The sequence below is a fragment of the Leucoraja erinacea genome, chromosome 27, assembly GCF_028641065.1.
Source record: "Leucoraja erinacea ecotype New England chromosome 27, Leri_hhj_1, whole genome shotgun sequence".
NCBI lineage: Eukaryota > Metazoa > Chordata > Chondrichthyes > Rajiformes > Rajidae > Leucoraja > Leucoraja erinaceus.
In genome coordinates this window covers 20,066,835-20,088,981 of record NC_073403.1, presented here as the reverse complement: position 1 = coordinate 20,088,981, position 22,147 = coordinate 20,066,835, and the positions used below count along the sequence as shown (strand labels likewise).

The 22,147-nt window shown below is 44.6% G+C and overlaps 1 protein-coding gene across 3 annotated transcripts in view; it reads left to right on the top strand.

Annotated features, from left to right (window-relative positions):
- The window catches only part of LOC129710332 (beta-1,4 N-acetylgalactosaminyltransferase 2-like), a 52,582-nt gene that overhangs the window by 13,668 nt on the left and 16,767 nt on the right, over positions 1-22,147 (top strand). For all 3 annotated transcript variants that reach the window (XM_055657262.1, XM_055657264.1, XM_055657261.1), the window contains 4 exons: positions 10,460-10,594; positions 19,290-19,396; positions 19,497-19,534; positions 19,663-19,843. In XM_055657262.1, the coding sequence (XP_055513237.1) occupies positions 10,460-10,594; positions 19,290-19,396; positions 19,497-19,534; positions 19,663-19,843 (461 nt within the window). The remainder of the gene's footprint in view (positions 1-10,459; positions 10,595-19,289; positions 19,397-19,496; positions 19,535-19,662; positions 19,844-22,147) is intronic.

Below are 22,147 nucleotides of genomic sequence, written 5' to 3'. Positions count from 1 at the left end.
CTTCCCTACTCTGTGGGGAAGAGTGGGGGAGTGACTTCTCCAAGTTTGCGGATGACACGAAGCTGGGGGGCAGTGTTAACTGTGAGGAGGATGCTGGGAGGCTGCAAGGTGACTTGCATAGGCTGGGTGAGTGGGCAAATGCATGGCAGATGCAGTATAATGTGGATAAATGTGAGGTTATCCACTTTGGTGACAAAAACAGGAAAGTAGACTATTATCTGAATGGTGGCTGATTAGGAAAAGGGGAGATGCAATGAGACCTGGGTGTCATGGTACACCAGTCATTGAAAGTAGGCATGCAGGTGTAGCAGGCAGTGAAGAAGAAAGCCAATGGTATGTTAGTATTCATAGCAAAAGGATTTGAGTATAGGAGCAGGGAGGTTCTACTGCAGTTGTACAGGGTCTTGGTGAGACCACACCTGGAGTATTGCGTACAGTTTTGGTCTCCTAATCTGAGGAAAGACATTCTTGCCATAGAGAGAGTACAGAGAAGGTTCACCTGACTGATTCCTGGGATATCAGGACTTTCATATGAAGAAAGACTGGATAGACTTGGCTTGTACTTGCTACAATTTAGAAGATTGAGAGGGGATCTTATAGAAACTTACAAAATTCTTAAGGGGTTGGACAGGCTAGATGCAGGAAGATTGTTCCCGATGTTGGGGAAGTCCAGAACAAGGGGTCACAGTTTAAGGATAAGGGTGAAATCTTTTAGGACCGAGATGAGAAAAACATTTTTCACACAGAGTGGTGAATCTGTGGAATTCTCTGCCACAGAAGGTAGTTGAGGCCAGTTCATTGGCTATATTTAAGAGGGAGTTAGATGTGGCCCTTGTGGCTAAAGGTATCAGGGGGTATGGAGAGAAGGCAGGTACAGGATACTGAGTTGGATGATTAGCCATGATCATATTGAATGGCGTTGCAGGCTCGAAGGGCCGAATGGCCTACTCCTGCACCTATTTTCTATGTTTCTAAATCGGAGGAGCAGCACCTGGGTAGTTTACCGCCTGGGTAGTTTACACCCCAACGGTATGAACATTAACTTCTCCAATTTCAGGTAGTTCTTGTGCTCTCCCTCCTTCCCCTCCCTTCCCAGTTCTCCCGCAGCCTAATGTCTCCACCTCTTCCTTTCTTTTTCCCCCCACATTAGTCTGAAGAAGGATCTCTACCCGAAACGTCACCTATTTCTTCGCTATATAGATGCTGCCTCACCCGCTGAGTTTCTCCAGCATTTTTGTCTACCTTCGATTTTTCCAGCATCTGCAGTTCTTTCTTAAAGATTGCATCATGGTGTCTTTTTCGGTTTTCGGAATCTTCACAGCAGCTTGTGTAAATCACATCCGATTGTGATTGGATGACTGTGAGATGCCATTGTGGCATCATCACCGGAAGCTATAGGAAAAGTCTCCCACTCACAGGCAGTTATTATTTGCAAAGTTGGCTTTTTTTTAACATTAAATATCAATAACTTGTGAAATATAACATCAAATGTGAAGAAACTTGCTACTAATGACCAAGGAAAAAAGCTGTGTAAGATTCAGCAAAAACTTTCGCACTATTGTGTACCGTTTTGGCATAGTTCCTTGGACAGACAGACAGACAGACAGACAGACAGACAGACAGACAGACAGACAGACAGACAGACAGACAGACAGACAGACAGACAGACAGACAAACAAGATGAGACTTTTAATAGTATACTAGACCAACTGGGACCCGTTGGGTCCGTGTCACATGGGAGGCCTGGTCCCCCAATGCAACCCATTCCCCAACGCAATATTGCACCACTAATCTGTAGCCCCCACGGGTCGCCCAACTTAACCCAATGCCGAATGTAAAATTCCAGCACTCCTCAACCTCCCCAGCACTAGACTATAAAAATAAAATTCCAATTGCACTTCTCCAATTGCAATACCAATTGACCCTCCCCTTCCTGTCCTGCCAGGAGCTGTGATGGCAACATTGTTGCAAATGTTGGATGGCGGGCTGTTATACCCCATTCAGGTGAAAAGTTGGTCAAAGCACAGAGTGTTCGTGTATTGCAACTTTGTATCAAAGTTTAATGGAAGCTGGCAGGGAGTATTTTAACAGTAAAAATCTTGTCAACGTTTGCTTTTTTCAACCTTAAAATAACAATAACTTTTGAAATATAACATAGAAACATAGAAAATAGGTGCAGGAGTAGGCCATTCGGTCCTTCGAGCCTGCACCGTTATTCAATATGATCATGGCTGATCATCCAACTCAGTATCCTGTACCTGCCTTCTCTCCATACCCCCTGATCCCTTTAGCCACAAGGGCCACATCTAACTCCCTCTTAAATATAGCCAATGAACTGGCATAATAAAATATAAAACATATAAAATAGTAAGATTAAATGAGAACTTACCAGTTTGAAGTTTGATCTGTATTTTATGAGGATTATGTGAAGAGCCCGCTCAGCACGCATGCGCAGCATACTTCAAAGCAGCGGTGTGGAATCACAGATAGACACAGTTATTGAAGTAAATATAGTAAAGAAAAGGAGACATTAGTTTATCAGTTTGACCCATATTATTGAGGGTGGGAGCGGAGGGCACGTAATCCCTCATCGTAACTCCTCATAAAATACAGATCAAACTTCAAACTGGTAAGTTCTCGTTTAATCTTACTATTTTACTTTGGAGACACGTGAGTGACTACGTGAAGACTTCAAAGCTCTGTGATTTCAAACCGTGTAACAGTTATTAGTTCACTCACTGCCGAAGTCCTTGAGGGAGGAAGTGTGTTATCGTAATCAACCAATGAATCTGTGTAGAAAAACACAATGGTATTTTTTAACAATAACAACAAATAAATTAAATTGCTCCCCTGGGCTTAAATTAAATATTTGCAGTCTGTAAGAAAATATTTTGCAAATAAAGCAGGTTTTGCCAACGGCTTATTATAAAATTTCTGAATGGTCTTTCCCCCCGACCATCCTGCTGTAGCCAGGATGTGGTCTATATGCACGTCCATTCTTTTAGCCGTCGACGTGGATGCTGCCCTGGTGGAGTGAGATTTGTACATGTTAGTGTTTATCCCAGCAGCTTTTAGCACCTGCTTGAGCCATCTCAAAATGGTTTGGCTCGTCACCCGACCATAAGGTTTTTTATGACTGACCCACAAGGCTTTTCATCTCCCTTGAATATTTTTGGTTGTGTCTATGTAGGATAGTAGGTGGGTCATGGCACATAACCGTGGTTCTGGCGGGTAAGCCCGGAATTCCATGACTGGATTAGGTGTTCCTGGTCTGCTCTGTTTGATCATTCCCTGGATAATGACAGAGATCTGGTCTGGAGCTGTGAGCATGCTGTCCAGTCACAATAGGTGTAGTTACTGGACCCTCTGTGCAGTTACAAGTGCCATCAACATGAATGTTTCGAGCATAGATTGTTCCAGGTTGAGGGATCTGGCTGGTGGCCATCCCCTGAGGTATGTCAGGACCATACTGACATCCCATATATGGGTGTACCTTGGTCTAGGGGTTAGAGTTGTAAATACCCTTCATTAGTTTGACCACCAGCGGGTGGGACCCCATGGCCTGTTGTCCTGGAGCTGGTTTTAAATAGACAGGCAGGGCACTTCTAGCTGTGTTGATAGCTCTGTAGCTGAGTCCTTCATCGTGGTGAAGGTTCGCCAGGAATTCCAATTCGTTGGTAACTGTAGCGGTTGAGTAGGTGGTCCCTGTATCCAAGAGTACTTCTCCCATTTTTTGATGCTGGACAAGTGCTGTTTTTTAGTGGATGTTCGGAGGGATGCTGACATGGTGTCAACGGTTTGTTCTGATAATCCCAGTCCCAGAAGTGGTTTGTGCAGAATCTGCAACCCAGGAGTTTGATTTTCTCATGGCACGGTTGGCTTGTGCCCGACACTGGGTGTTAATAATTTCCCCAATCCAGCGCGAAAGCATCTACCGCTGCTGCCTCAGCGTCTGGTTCCCAAGCAACATACATAGGTACCTGGTGATTTAGCCTTGATTCAAATAAATCGATATCTGGCGTGCCATATTGCTTGATAAATTTTGCAAATTTTTGGGGATTTAACATCCATTCGATGTTGTCATCAATTTACGTGACCTGGTGTCTGCCACTGTATTTAGTTTACCTGGCCAAATATGTCTTTCGACACACCATTGCCAAATTGTGTTGTCCAACTTGTCGCATGATACCGATTTTATGCTGCCCATATGATTAATGTAGGCCACCACCGTAGTATTATCTATTTGTAACCGTACATGCAAGTGATGCATATTTGTGCATATGCTTTTAAACCATAAAAGTCACCCAACATCTCTAAATAATTAATGCCCAGTGTAAGTGGTAATGATGATTCTGGGTTAGTCCATCTACTACCAATGCTGGATATAGAGTTAGTTGCTCCCCAGCCTTGAGCACTGGCATCTGTTTGGATAACTAATGTAGGGTTAGTGATGATAATAGGGCTGAAAACTATGCCAAACGTTTTTTGCCCACCACTGTAGTTCTGACATTGCTTCAGTGGGTAACTTCATGACACGATCATAATGACCTGTATGTCGTTTTGGTGCCTGTACCTTTGCTCTTTGTAAGTTTTGACAGTGCAAAGGTCCGAATTGTGTAGCCGGAAATGCTGCTACCATTTTCCCAATTACTCGGTTACTTGTCGAATACTTGGTAGTTCGTTGACCATTAAATTGTTGCATGATTGTGCCAATTCAACTGTTGTGTCTCTTGGAAATGTTACAGTCACGTAGACTGAATTAATTGTGAAGCCCAAGTAGTCCATGATTGTGGATGGCGTCAACTTAGATTTATCTGGATGTAAGACAATCGCAGGGTTTCGAATAACTGTTTGGTAGCTGATACAGCTAACATAGTCAATTCCATTGTCTTGCCTACTATTTAAGATATCACCAAGATATGCCATGACAATATGTTTTTGTCTTCTGAATATTGCCAGAGCTGGTTTTAGTATCTTGGTGAATAATCTTGTGCTGATGTGAACCCATTGGGTAGCACTTTAAGCTGACATAGCTGCCCCATCCAGGTAAATTTCAGGTATCTGCGATGATCCTTGTGAATGGTACTAAATAGTAAACATCTTTTAGATCAATGCTTGCCATGAAGTATCCTTTGGAAATTAGTTGTTTGGCAGTAACAACCGTTTCCATTTTGAAATGTATATACTTAACAAACATATTTAGTGAAGTTAAGTCAATGAAGATGCGACATCCACCATCTTTTTTGGGTTTAGTGAATACTAGACCAAGTGCAGACCCGTTGGGGGGGAGAGGGGGGGAGGAGGAGAGGAAAGGGGGGAGTGGAGAGGGGGGGAGGGGATGGACGAGGAGGGAGGGGGAGAGGGGGAGAGGGGAGAGAGGAGAGGGGGAGGAGAGGAGAGGAGGAGAGGGGGGAGAGGAGAGGGAGGGGGGAGGGAGGAGAGGGAGAGGGGGGGAAAGAGGAGAGGGAGGGGGGAGGGGGGAGAGGGGGGAGGAGAGGGGGGGGGGAGAGGGGGGGGGGAGAGTAGAGGGTGGGAGAGGAGAGGAGAGGAGGAGGGGGGGGAGAGGAGAGGGAGGGGGAGAGGAGAGGGAGGGGGTAGAGGAGAGGGAGCGGGAGGGGGGGGGGAGAGGAGAGAGGGAGGGGGGGAGAGAGAGTGCCTTTTTAATTCAACCCAAACCCAAACAACCATTTGCAGGCAGTGCTTTTTTACCTCTAACCATATTTTCATTTTCAAACCAAATTAAGGGTACTCACAGTGCTGTAGACATTTGTCAGTGTCATTCAAAGCTCTGATTGAGGCACACCACTTGCAGAGACTGATTGAGGCACACCACTTCCTGGTTTTATAGTAGCTCCCCCTCCCTCCAGCGGGGGCAGCAGAGAGAATGGGGAATGTTGCATAAACATTAATATCTCTGTCAATTTACATCGACGGGAAAAATCCTCGGCACACACGTGGTGGAGGGGGGCTCTGAATGACAGAGGTGGCCAAAAATGACAGCCGTAGGTGGCGGCATACTCTCGGAAACCGCAGCACAGAAAGCCAAAACCGGTCAAGAACAGAGTTTTAGTAATATAGATATTTGATACGAATTCCAAGGGTTCATGTTTTCCCATGATACCCTTTGTAATTAGTCTCACCAGTTCAGCTTGTCCCTCTCGTTTCTTTAACGGGGAGGGGAAAATACCCTCTGGGATGAATGTTGGTGGCAATTTTTTAGTATGAATTGTATTTGTATCCAATAATGCCATTGAGTGTAATCTCCCCCCTGTTAGTATTAAGCCCCTATTCTCTATACGCTGGTAGGAACCAGACCCACCTACCTCCATGGTTATGGGTATTCTTCTGTTTCCTGCCGGTCCAACGAGTCTTGCACGTTGTCTGACGTGGCGGTGACGTTGGGGGGGCGGCGCATTTTCCATGGGGTCCGCTCTGGGCCCTGGTCTAAAGAAGACTTCCGGGGATAGAATGCGGACCCCGAGCTTTCACCAGGCTCACATGGTAGACGTCGACTGATGGACGCGATGGGGTGCTGCTGCTTAGGAATTATTGTTTTTGGTTTGCTCGTCCCGGGGCCTGCCCTCATGAGACCGAAAGCTTTTTAAGGCCTCTTCCATACCCTTCATATGCTTTGTGAGGTTTTTGCCAAAGTGCAGTGGGTCTGGCTCAGTGGCTGGGGTTTTGCACAACCCCGCAAATTTAGGATTTTATGGCAGGTCTAATGATTTGTTTACGAAGGTTGTGGCCATCTCCGTATTTGTCCACGGAACGAGCAAACGATGTGATGGCTGACGTCAGTAGCCTGAGGATCCGCTGCAGTTTTAGCTCCTGGTTCCGAATATTTGCCCCAATGTGCCCCCACTTTTGGCTGTTTACAGCCGGCACTTTAAGGGACTCACAGTTCTCTGGAGCTGTATACGTTTCTAAGGCCTGATTGACCACCTCTCCTGTAGGGGCCTGCTGGAGAGGTGGTTAATGCTGGCCGCTGGTTTGGCCTTTAACGGCCTCCTGCACGTGGGGTTGCCACGTAGCGGTCCAGCACACCCAGCAGCTCTTCCTGTTCCTGCACCCCTTGCATACCCCCGACACCTTCAGCCAGCGTCCCCTCTTCTTGACCAGCCCAGTCCTGGTCACCAAAGCTACCCTCGGGTAAGGAGGAAGCAATGGACAGTGCACAAGGCACTGTGGAGGGAGTGCCTGAACTCCCCCTGTGAGAGTGCCACCTCACGAAACGCGTCTCGCTGGAGCTCCTGCTCCAGGAGCCGCTCCAAGCGGCTCAGGCGGCTGTCTCTCCCCCGTGCGAGTGGAGAGACGTCCCCGTCCGACAAGTCGGAAGCCACCGGCCGGACGCCTCTTCCGTGGCTTTACATCTAGCCCGCTGCTCAGGCTCTAGCGGGCTGGGCTCGGCACGGTGTCGGGGAATAGCGGAGTGCCGGGTAAGCAGTCCTACCGCCTTGTTGCTGCCCCCCCCCAGATGGAACGCTCCTCTGTGGAGTCGAGCGGGGGACAGGTTTGTCCAAGAGCCTTTCTTCGCTGCTTGAAAAGCAGAAGGCTCGCTGTGAAAGAAAACCCAACCTCAGAGCTTACCTAACGGTCCGTTCTTTCACCCCGTAGCGGGAGCGCCTGACTCCCGATGCGGCCGCTGTTGCACTGCTGAACGCAATGTCGCGCATGCATGCTGAGCGGGCTCTTCATGTAGTCACTCACGTGACTCCGAAGTAAAACATAATATATGAAGGAAACTTATTAGATCGGCGATGGGGAAAAGTTGAGAGAAGACAATAACATACACTCTCATACACACACACACACACACACACACACACATATAAACAAGAAGACAGACAGACAGACAGACAGACAGACAGACAGACAGACAGACAGACAGACAGACAGACAGACTGACTTTAGTCTCCTCTATAATAATGGGCTTGAGTTCCTTCTCCCTGCCTGCTTTGTGTAGATCAGGGGCACCAAGAAATTGGTAGGAGCAACCATGGAGTGGCACAGCCGCACAGATGCTGGAGACTAGGGTTCGATCCTGACATCTGGTGCTGTCTGTGTGGAGTTCGCATGTTCTCCCTATAACTAGCAATGTTACAAAATTTTGAGATTTAAAAAATCAAGTCTGCAATTTATCCCATCAGATAAAGCATAAAAATAAATTTAATTTTACACCTAATTCACTTTCATATCTCAAGTATTTAAAAAGTTATGGCCATTTTCATACTCAGATATTAGCATCTTGTTCCCTATTGATTTTCTATGGACATAACAAAAAAGCTGTGATCGAGGACAGTCAAAAGCCCATAACTTTCTTAAAAATTAAGAGAACTGAATGAAATTTTCAGTTATCATAGATTGAAGCATTCTGAAACAAATATAAAACAATCTTACTTGGATAACCTGAAATTAAAGCATATAATTAGTTAGTTATCCAATTGTAGCTAATTTCATACTTCAATTACTAGATCTAAACATCTATCCATTTCTTAATAAATGATTAACATTTTTAAATAGCCTAAGTGTTCAAATAATATTCACAAATAATTCACAATAAAACATGATTTTTAAATCTCATTGACATTAATTTATAGGCCAAATGGAAGGAATTTAGTGTTCAATTGCTGTAAATTAAAGTCCATTTAAATCAGCTTTCTAGTGGGTTCCTGTGAATGCGCTGGTTTAGAACGTTCACATTGCGGTAGATTTGTACCCCAAATGCCCAGAAAAATACTGCGGGAAATAATGGGGGCCAAAATTAGCTACTCGCAACATTAAACTGTGTATAAAGGGATCTTAAGAAGCCCTTTTTAATGTGTCTGTTGTCCCCTGTATGAGATCCGGCCGGTTGCCGGCGGTCGGGGGTTTAGAGGTTAATTTTTAAACTACTATAACAAGTATAGAAAGCCCTTAAAAGTAATAATAACTAAAGCGACGGAATCTTCCAGCGATTTTTCGTTAATAATTAACTAGGCTGAACATCCTCGATTTGAACAGCCTAGGGGAAATCGCTTTTTAAACCCGCCCCCCTCTAAACGGCGCCAAAATCGCGCACACGGGCTGGGACAGATTTTCAGCGACGCTTCAGGTAGGCTTTGCAACATACCTACTGTAACCGCGTGTGTTTTGTCTGGGTGCGCTGGTTTCTCCTACATCCCAAGCGTACAGGTTTATAGGTTAATTGGCCTCTGTAAATCATTGGTAGTGGGGTTGAAAATGTGGAATAACCTAGAAGTAGTGCAAAGGCATGATGGATGGTCAGCATGGACTCAGTGGGCCAATGGGCTTGTTTCCATGCTGTATCTTTCAACCATTGAAAAACCTAGCCGGTGAGAACAATTCAGTGGAAGGAATCAGCCTTCATCACAGTTCCCACTGTTGGAAGGCTGGAAGACCATGCGCATCCATTGCAGTTTCAGAGAAAGGTTAGTTTTGTAGCCATACTACACGTTGCTATATGCTCACCTCTGAGGTTGCAGTTCAGGAAGGGAAAATATCTTCCGGCAGCACTGAATTTAACTCTCTTGGTTGTTGGCAAGAGTCTACAAACCTCTATTACGTTCCCTGAATAGATTTCCATGTTTGCCTCCCCCCATAATGAATCCCAGGAAATCCCCAGGCAGGGCTGGAGGAGAGGAGAAGATAGGAGATGCAATGTTGAAACTAGGAACTGCAGGTGCTGATTGACATTAAGTGCAAGAGTAACTCAGCAGGTCAGCAGCAGTTCAGAACACGGGTCAGAGTGTCCTGACCTGAAAAGTCACCTATCCATATTCTCCAGAGATGCTGCCTGACCCGTTGAGTCATTCCAGCACTTTGCGGCTTTAACGTGCAATTTTACTTATCTTTGGAGCATTTAAGAACCATTTATTCAGGCATAGGATGGAGGGATATAGACCATGTGCAGGTTGATGGGATTAAATTGGTATCAAGGTTGGTACCTAGGTCAGGCTTTGTATTGCAAAAGGCCTGTGTTGTACTGTGGTACTATTCCACATTCAATCTCCTTTTCTCCCCTTTGTGCTTGGATATTTTTCCAAGCACATAAAAAGAGTTTTCAGTCTACATACCATGAGGCTTATTTCCTTTAGTAAACTTAGCAGTAAAATGCTTGTTGGCTTTTGGTCTGCCATATATGTGAAGAGTGTGTAGGAAGGAACTGCAGATGCTGGTTTAAATCTAGGATAGACACAAAATGCTGGGGTAACTCAGTGGGGCAGACAGCATCTCTGAAGGGAAGGAATGGGTGAAGTTTCCCATTCCTTCTCTTCAGAGATGCTGCCTGAACCGCTGAGTTACTCCAGCATTTTGTGTCTATAAATGTGTAGCAATTATTGGATTTCTCACAAAATTCCATTTCAGGATCTGTATTCAGGTTGTGGTTATATTGTAATTTCTTTCTTTAACTTTTGCAATGAACTTGTAGATCAATTTTCAACTTTTTTTGTTTCTGTAGGACATTTGGCAGAAATGCCTGCAGCTGTAGAATTTTGAATTCAGACATGTTTACATATGATAAATTTAACGCTGGGAAGGATAATTTGGCAATCAAAAAACGAAGGGGATTACAATATGAACAATATAAAAAAAGGTAAGTAAATTATAGGTGGCACTATAAACAGTGTGGATTATCTTTGCATTGAAGGGTTTTGCATTCTTTTAAAAAAATGTCATGAATTTATATCAGATCATTTTTGGTCTCAGGATTTTCCAAAGCACATTTATAGACAAACAAGTAGGACCCATTGTGTCCTGTCCCCCGACGCGGGTTGGGGCGTGGGGTGGGGGGGGGGGGGGGGGGGGGGGGGGGGGCGCACGTCACAGGGGAGGGCTGGTCCCCAAATACAATAGTCCACCACTCACCCATAGGTCCCAATACTCACCACTCCCTAGAGAGGGAGGGGGATAGAGAGGGAGGGGGGAGAGGGGGGTAGAGAGGGAGGGGTATAAAAAGGGAGGGGGGGGTAGAGAGAGGGGGGGAGGGAGGGGGGGGCGGAGGGAGGGTGGGGGTAGAGAGGTAGGGGGAGGGGGTAGAGATGGAGAGGGCGTTAGAGAGGGAGAGGGAGGGGAGTAGAGAGGGAGGGTAGAGGGAGGGAGAGGGGGGTAGAGAGAGGGAGGGGCAGAGAGGGAAGGGGTAGAGACCCTACCCCATTTCCCTCCTCCTCCCCTCACTCCCATTCCCTGCCCCAGGCCGTAGAGCAGCGCCAGGGCCTGGACAGCTTGAGAGCCCATTGTGATTGGTGCACTGTGAGAGGCATTGTGACATCATCATTGGATGCTCCCTGAGAAAGTGGTTTTGGCTTTTTTTGACATTTTAAATCATGAATAACATTGGAAATATAGGTCGGAATGCGACGGGAAGATATTTATTGTTTCGACGGGAAAAATGTGAGTAGAATATGTGAAAATGGGAAAGCTGTGCCCTAGCATTTGGAAGAAGATAGGAAAAAGCAGAGCAGAGAGGCACATTGTCGGCACAAACAAAGAGTTTTAGTAATATAGATAATTACCTCCAGTAGAATCATTGGTCTACTGTGAGCTATAATGTAGGAATCAATCTGGACGCAGCAAGATCCCAATAACAGCAATGAAATAATGATCAGATCGTCTTTTTTTAGGCACTGTTGCATGGGGGATTAATATTGCCAAGGATACTTTCTTGTGGAAGAACAAATGGGAGTCACAGTGGCACAACGGGTAGAACCACTGCCGCAAACCTGTCAGAAACCCGGATTTGCTCCTATCTTTGAGTGCTGTGTGGTCTATGTGGAATTTGGACGTTCTTCCTGGTACCACATCGGTTTCCCCTGCATGCTCTGGTCTCCTTCCACATCCCAAAGACGTGGATTTGTGAGTTAATTAGCCTCTGTAAAACAAAGAGTGCCCCTAGAATGTAGGGAGTGGATGAGAAAGTTGAATAACGTTAGAATGCTGGTCGGCGTGCACTCGGTGTACCAAAGAGCCTGTTCCATGCTATATCTCTAAACTCTGACTTAAACTAATCTGAGACACCAGATGTTGGCTTATTTTCTCTCCAAAGCCACATCCGTAAAAGTGCAAGATACATGATACTTTGCCTAGCTGTTCAGTCTCTTATAAGTGGAACAGAGAGCAGATGTGTTGGCATTGTGGTGAGTGGAGACGTGGATAAACAAACTGGCCTTTGGTGTCAGGGGCTGAAGGGATGGTAACCTAGTGATTGTGTGTTGAGTTTGCTCATTTTCACTATGATCACGTGACTTTCCTCTTTTCTCTCGCATCCCAAAGGTATGCATCTTGGTTGCTTAAATGGCCACTGTAAGTTGCCCCTGGTGTGCAAGTGGGGTCGCATTTGTGGGAAGCAATGAGAATGTAGGGAAAATAAGTGTGATGAGGATGAATGGGTGTTTAAACCTCAGTGTGATCTCAGTGAGCCATAGGGCCTGTTTCATGCTTGTGAATCCTCAGCCATCACCCGAACAACTTATCTCAATCATTTATCTCCTTGTTGCTACCAGCATCTTTCTCTGTATACATTAGCTGCTAAGTCAGCCTGAGTCAGTATTAACTATACTTCATCAGTAGATCATTGACTGTGAAGTGTTTTGGTATGGTTCTTATTCTTTTAACCATTTGGAAAGTAAGTTGCTGAACGAGAGCTTACTTCTACCATTGTAATCATTAACAATTATTTAAATCTAATTTTTGTTTTTAATTGCCCAATAATTGTGATTTATTAGGGATGCAGAATTTACTAGAATTGCCATCCGTTGTGTTCTTAGATATCCATCAGCCCGGAACAATCAACCGGAAACTGAAAATCACATATGTAGGCAGATTTCAGAGGTGTAAAAGCAATAGGCTGAATTGCACAGATGGTCAGCAGAGATTCTGTAGAGAAAGCCGTGTTCTAACCATACCCACATACTCAGGCACAGAAACATGCACTGTAGTCCAGATGCTCACACATTTGACCTCCCGCTCGTTCCCTAAACTCATTGCTGAGTCCTTGAGTGATTCATAACATAGACATAGAAACATAGAAAATAGGTGCAGGAGTAGGCCATTCGGCCCTTCGAGCCTGCACCGCCATTCAATATGATCATGGCTGAACATCCAACTCAGTATCCCGTACCTGCCTTCTCTCCATACCCCCTGATCCCTTTAGCCACAAGGGCCACATCTAACTCCCTCTTAAATATAGCCAATGAACTGGCCTCAACTACCTTCTGTGGCAGAGAGTTCCAGAGATTCACCACTCTCTGTCTATTCTAAGCTGACTGGTGGAATACACATATAATATTTATCATATGTGTATATAATTTATCATACACATATGATAAATATTGGGTCCCTTGAAGATCAGAAAGGTAACTTGTGTCAGCCAGTATTTAACATAGACACGGTTCTCAAGAAACAATTTGCACGTGTCTTAATGATAGAGGGATGCATAAGAGATTTTGTTGTTAAGGAAGAAGAGTATAAAAAATAAAATGTGAGCAGAATAGAAAGAAAGAAAATATTAAGAAATGAAGCAGAAATACAAGTTGATGAATTAACCATGCTCAGATAAAATGTTTCGCAGAGTGTTAGGAGATGTGGGGGGGGGGGGGGGGGGGGGGGGGAGGAGGGGGGGGGGGGGGGGGGGGGGGGGGGGGGGGGTGGGGGTTGGGGTAGAAACTACATCAATTATCCTATAGCAAAATGCTGGAGGAACTTGGCAAGCCAGGCTGCATCTGTGGAGGGAATGGACAGATGACATTTTGGGTCGACGTCTTTCATCACACCTGAAACGTCATCACTCCATTCCCTAAACAAATGCTGCCTGTCCCGAAGGTGTTGGAGTACCTTCAATACTTTATGTTTTGTTCAAGTTCCTTGTGTCTACATTTAGTTAGTTAGTTTAGCTTATTGTCACATGTACCAAGGTTCAGTGAAAAGCTTTTGTGGCATGCTAACCAGTCAGCAGAAAAACTATACATGATTACAATCACGCCATCCACAGTGTACAGATACATGATAAAGGGAATAATGTTTAGTGCAAGATAGTCTGAAGATCTCCAATGAGGGACATAGTAGCTCAGAACCGTTGATAGGATGGTTCAGTTGCCTGATGACAGCTGGAAAGAAGCTGTCCCTGAATCTGGAGGTGAGTGTTTTCACACTTCTGTACATCTTTCCTTATCAGAGATGGAGGAAGAGGGAGTGAAAGGAGTGTGAGTCATCCTTAATATTGCTGGTGACCTTGCCGAGGCAGCTTGAAGTGTAAATGGAGTAAAAGGAAGGGAGGTTGGTTTGCGTGATGTTCTGGGCTACTTCCAAAACTTTGTTTGAGCCACCCTTTGTCTGGAGTTATGCGCTTCATGTCTACTTTGTATTTGCAATGACCGGAGTAAATCTGGGCCTGGCTCCAAGATTAATTGGGCACCACCTTGACGGAATACACTGAATCTGTGACTGGATATATATTCAAATGCATGGAAGATGTGACAGTCATCAAAAACATCACCACGAGGGCCAACAACAAACCATGGTTCACCAGGCCGGTACGTGAGCTCCTGAGAGCGCGGAATGCTGCTTTCAAGTCCGGGGACAAAGACGCCCTTAGTATTGCTAGGGCCAACTTGAACCAGGGCATGAGAACAGCCAAGCGTGCCTATGGACAGAAAATTCAAGCACACTTCACAGACACTAAGGACCCCAAGCGCCTGTGGCAAGGCATCCTGTCTGTCACCGGCTACAGGCCAACACCCCCACCGTGCGAGGACAACACAGACTTCCTCAACACACTTCACACCTTCTTCAACCGGTTTGAGGAGGACAACACCATCACACCAACAAAAGCCCCTCCCTGCCCAGATCATGAAGCACTTCACCTGGACCCAGCAGATGTGCGGAGGACCCTACTCAAGGTGAACCCCAGAAAAGCTGCAGGTCCTGACAACATAGACTGTGCTGACCAACTCACAGAGGTTCTTACGGACATCTACAACACCTCTCTGAGCCAAGCCATCATACCAGCATGCTTCAAAGCCACCACCATCATACCGCTACCCAAGAAATCCCCAGCCTCAACACTGAACGATTACCGGCCCATAGCACTCATGTCCATCATGATGAAGTGCTTTGAAAGGTTGGTCAAGGCCCACATAACATCCAGTCTCCCCTCTACACTTGACCGATTCCAGTTTGCATACCGTCCCAACTGTTCCACTGATGATGGGCTATATTTAAGAGGGAGTTAGATGTGGCCCTTATGGCCAAGGGGATCAGAGGGTATGGAGAAAAGGCAGGTACGGGATACTGAGTTGGATGATCAGCCATGATCATATTAAATGGCGGTGCAGGCTCGAAGGGCCGAATGGCCTACTCCTGCACCTAATTTCTATGTTTATATGTTTCTATGATGCCATAGCAACAGCACTCCACCTAAGCCTGGCTCATCTGGAAAACAATAACAGTTGCGTGCGGATGCTGTTTATCGACTTCAGCTCCGCCTTCAACACAGTCATCCCCCAACACCTGGTGAATAAACTCGGCAAAATAGGCATCAGCACCACACTATGCAACTGGTTACTGGACTTCCTCACTGACAGACCACAGACGGTAAGAGTTGGCAAAAACTCATCAGAGACCACCATCATGAACACCGGGGTCCCACAGGGATGTGTGCTGAGCCCTCTGTTGTTCACGCTAATGACACGTGACTGTTGTGCCAAACACAATTCGAACCACATCATCAAGTTCGCTGATGACACAACAGTGGTGGGTCTCATCAGCCACGATGACGAATCTGCCTACAGAGAGGAGGTACAACTCATCAGCTGGTGTGACATCAATAACCTTCAACTCAATGTCAATAAAACAAAATAAATAACTGTGGACTTCAGGAAGAAACAGACAGCACACACCCCACTCACCATCAATGGCAGTGCAGTGGAGTCTGTGAAAAGCACCAAGTTCCTGGGAGTGCACATCACAGATGATCAGACATGGTCCACCAACACCATCTCCCTAGTCAAGAAAGCACAGCAACGCCTCCACTTCCTTCGACGGATGAGGAGAGCCGACCTCCCCCCTTCTGCCCTCACCATTTTTTACAGGGGTGCCATTGAGAGCATTCTTACCAGCAGTCTCTCAGTCTGGTATGGCAGTTGCTCTGCTGCTGACCAGAAGGCACTACAGAGAGTGGTGAGGACAGCGGAGAAGATCACCAGATCACCCCAACCTGCAATCCAGGACTTACACCCATCTCGCTGTCGCAAGAGAGCAACCAATATCATCAAAGACACCACCCACCCAGCACATGAACTGTTCACTCTCCTACCATCCGGCAAGCGCTACCGCAACATGCGGAGCAAAACCACCAGATTTTACCCTCAGGCCATCAGATTACTCAACACACTTAAGAAAATTCCATGAACATTTAACTTTAACTCAATGTCTGCAGTATGCTATTTGCACTTTTCTATATTGCACCTTTATTATTGCACTTTAATAACATACCTCAAAATTTTACTACAGACTGGCACACTGTGAATATTTTAAATAATGTATATTGTCTATCTTATTGGTATATTGTCTGTCTGTGTTATAAATATTACTTGCACATTTGGAGTATGGGGAAACGCAATTTCAATCCAATTTATTTGAATTGACAATAAAGTTTACTTTGAACTTTGAACTTTGAAATGGAGTCAATGGAAGGGAGGTCGGTTTGTGTGACGTTCTGGGCTGTGTCCTCAATTCTCTGCACCTCATATTTGCTTGGGAAGTTTACACCCCAGCGGTATGCACATTGGCTTCTCTAATTTCAGGTAGCCCTTGCTTTCTCCCTCCTTCCCCTCCCACTCCCAGCTCTCCCACAGCCGACTGTCTCCGCCTCTTCCTTTCTTTTTCATGTCACCCCCCTTGCCACACTTGTCATTATAATTAAGTTCAAGGCCATGGGGCTGTACATTGGCCATAAAGTTGCTGCCTAATAGTGTCAGAGACCCGGAATTGATCCTGAATATGGGTGCTGTCTGTATGGAGTTTGCTCCTTTTCCCTTTGATCACATGGGTTTTCTCCAGGTGCTCTTGTTTCCTTCCACATTCCAAAGGTGTGCAGGAACCTATTTCAGACCCAACCCAAAACGTAATATTTTCCTTTTGTCCAGAGATTCTGTCTGACCTGTTGAGTTACTCCAGCTTTTTGTGTCTATCTTCAGTTTAAACCAGCATCTGCAGTTCCTTCCTACACACAAAATACTATACGATAGAACTTTATTAATCCCAGGACAGAAATTGTGTGTGTGTGTGGGTATATATATATTACACACACACACACACACACACACACACACACACACACATACACACACACACACACACACACACACACACACACACACACACACACACACACACACACACACACACACACACACACACACACACACATATATATATATATTTATATAGTTAAATATTCATATATAAATATACACTGTTTTGTTTTCTCGTTTATGACATTGTTTACAGAGTACTATGTTTACATATTCTGTTGTGCTGCTGCAAGTTAGGATTTCATTGTTCCTACTGGGACTTGAGAGAATAAAACACTCTTGACTCTTGATTTACTCCGCTAATGTGTGGGAAAGAACTAGTGTACGGGTGATCAGTGGTCGGCGTGGACTCGGTGGACTGAAGGGCCTGTTTCCACGCTGTATCTTTAAATTAAACTAATGACACTAAAACCAGAGGGAATCTAAAGAAGGGTCTCTACCCGAAACGTCACCCAATTTCTTCTATCCGTAGCAATGCGCATGTGCAAGGCGGCCTGCCGTGCCGGCGGATGAGGAGCGAGCGAGCGGAGAGCGGAGACCCGGCGGCCTGGATATGTATAGCGGGGGGGAGACGAGAGAGAGAGAGAGAGAGATAGAAAGAGATAGAGAGGGGGACTGCCCATAGTTGAACGGCAGGTGTCCTGCTCTGGCCGGACGCCTCCTAGATGTCGAGGCCCTAAACTGAAGCTTGTCCAGTTTATAGGGTGATTTCACGAAAGGTCACTGGGTTATATGTCTTCATAGGAGCCGCAAAATCCAACTGGGGTACATACGTCACTTCCGGTACATGCTATTGATGCTAGAAACGCGTACTTTCAAACCTGTTAAAAACCACGAAAACGGTTAATTTTTGCGCTGTAAATAACTGTGCCAGTCGGGGTGACCGTGAGACACAGCTATCCTACTTTAGAGTTCCAAAGATTAAGAAAAACGAAGGTAAAGAGAAGAGAGAGCTGAAGGGAAAATAACAGCGGAAGTTGTTGGCCGTGCAGATATAAAGATAGAAAATATCGGGAATTTTCACGTTTGCTCACTGCATTTCATCAAAACCAAGGCATTATTGATGTTTTCGCGGTTTTTAACAGGTTTGAAAGTACGCGTTTCTAGCATCAATAGCATGTACCGGAAGTGACGTATGTACCCCAGTTGGATTTTGCGGCTCCGTGTGTGAAGACCTATGACCCAGTGACCTTTTGTAAAATCACCCTATACGTAAATCCGCCCTGCGTGCATGCCTATCCGCTCCGCCCCTGTTTCTCCTCCCAACTGTTCAGATGAATGGCAATTTACAATGGCCAATTAGTCCACTGATCTGCACATCATTGGGGGAATGGGAGGAAACCAGAATACCCTGGGGAATTGTTCTTAGTTTTATCTTCACCAAATTCATGGTCATTCCATTGCTTGTGCCCTTAGTGGATGACTCCTCTTAAGAAAAAGAGTAAGGACACTAATTAAGAGGTTGATGGTTAGAACATTTATTTTTGTGAGATTAGGATGAAATATTTATTCCCCACCACTTTTTTTTGTACCATTTCAGCCTTTACAGGAAGAAGATGAGGGGGAATTTATTTAGTCAGAGGGTGGTGAATCTTTGGAATTTATGAATGAATGAATAAGTTTATTGGCCAAGTATGTACACATACAAGGAATATACGTCGCCACAGAAGTCTGTGGAAGTCAAGTCAACGGATATTTTTAAGGCAGAGATTAGTAGATTCTTGATTAGTTTGGGTGTCTGGGGTTATGGGGAGGCCAGAGAATGGGGCTAAGAGGGAAAGATATTTCAGGCATGATTGAATGGTGGAGAAGACTTGATGGCCTAATTTTGCTCCTGTCACCTATGAACTCATTTATAATCTCAATGTGACTGCATCTATATTTGCAGCTGACTTTTGATCCATGCCAATGATTTTGACAAAAACAAAGGAGTATTTTCAAAGTTGCATTGTTCTTAGTATAATGCCGATTTCTATACAGAAATGAATCGCCTGCAAAGAAGGTTATTATTGCGCAACCCCATTCTCCTCTGAGCTACCCTACCCATGGAGTTGAAGTAAAGCCACTCTACTCTATTCTCATCCCAGGTTTGTACATTGGTTTTGTTATTCAATGAACAGATTAATTATTACGTTAATTTTTCCACTTGACATGAAAACTTAAATCTTTTACATTTTTAACACTTAGGCCTAGCTGTGCATGGCATGGAGGGAGAAAAAAATACAGTACGTATAACAATGCATCCAATTACTGATACAAATAAATCATTATTTGTTTAAGCGAAATTGTCCAAAAGACTTTGTATAATGGACGACATTTGAATGGTAATGAATTATTTGCTTTTTGTACCAAGGTCAAACTGACAGCGACTCAAGGGGTATTCAATACAATTGTTGAAACTCCTGATGGTGTCGTACATGGATCGGGTGAACAAGAATTGACAATAAGAAGTCCAAGTTTGGCAATCATCAATAATATCCTCAAACATGTAACTTATACAAGCAAAAAGTACCAAATTGCCTCTACTGATTTAGGTAAGCACAATACTTAACATTGACAATTCCATTCCAGTCCAGGGTTGAGGTGAGATGGAGTAGGATGCAAGACCGACTACAAAAAAAACCCAATTTGCTCAGTTAAAAAAATAACCGATTTCATAAATGAATGAAGAAATCACAGCAACTTTTAATCAAACCTGGGTAATTTCCTCAGAAAAAATGAAGAGAAACCTCTTTGTAAAAGGATTGATTGAGTTAAAACCAACACAATCAGCTCCATTCTGCCTGTCTAGAATGTCAGCAACACGTGCTTATTAAAAATGTTACATAATTATTGAAACTAAATATTGATATTTGGCTCTTCACACATGTTTGGAGAGAGTTTATTGTATCATCTCAACGACATCTATATTACTAAAAGTCTGATCTTGGCCACTTCCTGTTGTTCTGTATATTGATTTTAGAAAAACGCTGCCACTTACGGCTGTGATTTTTGGCCATCTTACTCAGAGTCTCCCTCCACTGTGCAGGACAAGAGGATTTCTCCCATCGATGAAAAATAAAAGAGTTATTAGTGTTTAAAAAATGGAGAGAAAAATTCTCTCTCCTGAAGGCCACGCCCCTTCTGGAGGGACTATAAAACCCAGAAGCGTTGAGTGCCTCAGTCAGTCACTGCAAGATGGGAAAGCGAGAGGGTCATGTCTCTCAGTTTGAGCTGTGAATAACACTGAACACATGTCTACTAAACTGTGAGTGTGGTTTTACTGACCTTGAATGCTCTTAATGTGTTTGAAGTGAAACACTGCAAATGGCTAGTGTTGGTATTGGTTGGTTTGAAGTGAAGCACTGCAAATGGCTGTTTTTCGTGGTGGTAACTTGACAACTTCCTGTTTGCACTGTATATTGATTTTATATAAAACGCTACCACTTACGGCTGTGATTTTGGCCATCTCATTCAGTCCCCCTCCACCCATCAGGTGCAGAGGATTCTTCCCATCAATGAAAATTAAAAGTGTTATTAGTGTTTAAAAAATGTTGAGAATCTCTCTGCTGTCAATCGCGCCATGAAGGCCATGCCCCTTTTTGTAGGAGGTATTATACAACCCAGAAGTGTGGGTGTGGCTCAGTCTCTGCAAGATGGGGGATGGAGAGATCACGACTGTCTGTGAATCAACTGAACACGTTGAATGTCTACTGAATTGTGAGTGTGGTGTTTATGTGGTGTTTTGTGTGGTTTTATGGTGGTTTCACCCTGCTTGAAATGGTAGGAAACTGCATTTGAATGTGGTGACCTTGCACCCTGCATGAAATGGTATGAAACTGCTCTTGAATTTTCTGGCCTTGCACCCTGCATGAAATGGTATGAAACTGAATTTCGTGGCCTTGCACCCTGCTTGAAGTGGTAAGAAACTGCACTTGAATTTGGTGACCTTGCACCATGCTTGAAGTAGTTTAAAACTGCACTTGAATTTGGTGGCCTTGCACTCTGCTTGATGTGGTCGGAAACAGTACTAGAATTTGGTGGCCTTGCACCCTGCTTGAAATGGTATGAAACTGCACTTGAATTTGGTGGCCTTGCACACTGCAAGAAATGGCATGAAACTGCACTTGAATTTAGTGGACTTGCACCCTGCTTGGTGTGAAACTGCACTTGAGTTTGGTGGCCTTGCATCCTGCTTGAAGTGGTACGAAACTGCACTTGAATTTGGTGGCCTTGCACCCTGCTTGAAGTGGTCGGAAACTGCACGAGTTTGGTGGCCTTGCACCCTGCTTGAAGTGGTCGGAAACTGCACTTGAATTTGGTATGAAGCTGCACTTGAATTTGGTGGCCTTGCACCCTGCATGAAGTGGTAGGAAACTGCACTTGAGTTTGGTGGCCCTGCACCCTGGTTGAAGTGGTAGGAAACTGCACTTGAGTTTGGTGGCCTTACATCCTGCTTGAAGTGGTACGAAACTGCACTTGAATTTGCTGGCCTTGCACCCTGCTTTTTTATTTATTTATTTTTTTAAATTTTTTTTTTATTAGAAGTACAGTAAATTACAATAATACACATCAGATATATCTTATTACATTTGTTGTACCACTTCGTTTTTCAAGCTTTAAAAAAGATAGAAATAAAAGAAGTAAGGAAAGTGAGCAAGAATCGTGAAGGTGCAGGAAAGTGTTGGGGAAAGAAAGCCCCTTAGGGAAGAAGTTAGAGAAGGAAGTAAAGAAAGGAAATAAGACCCTAGAAAGAAAATTTTAAAAAAGGAAAAACAATCGCTCTATTGTAACACAAAACCCTGCAAAAAAGGATACACCAACCGTATTTTTTTTTATTTTTATTTATTTTATACCCC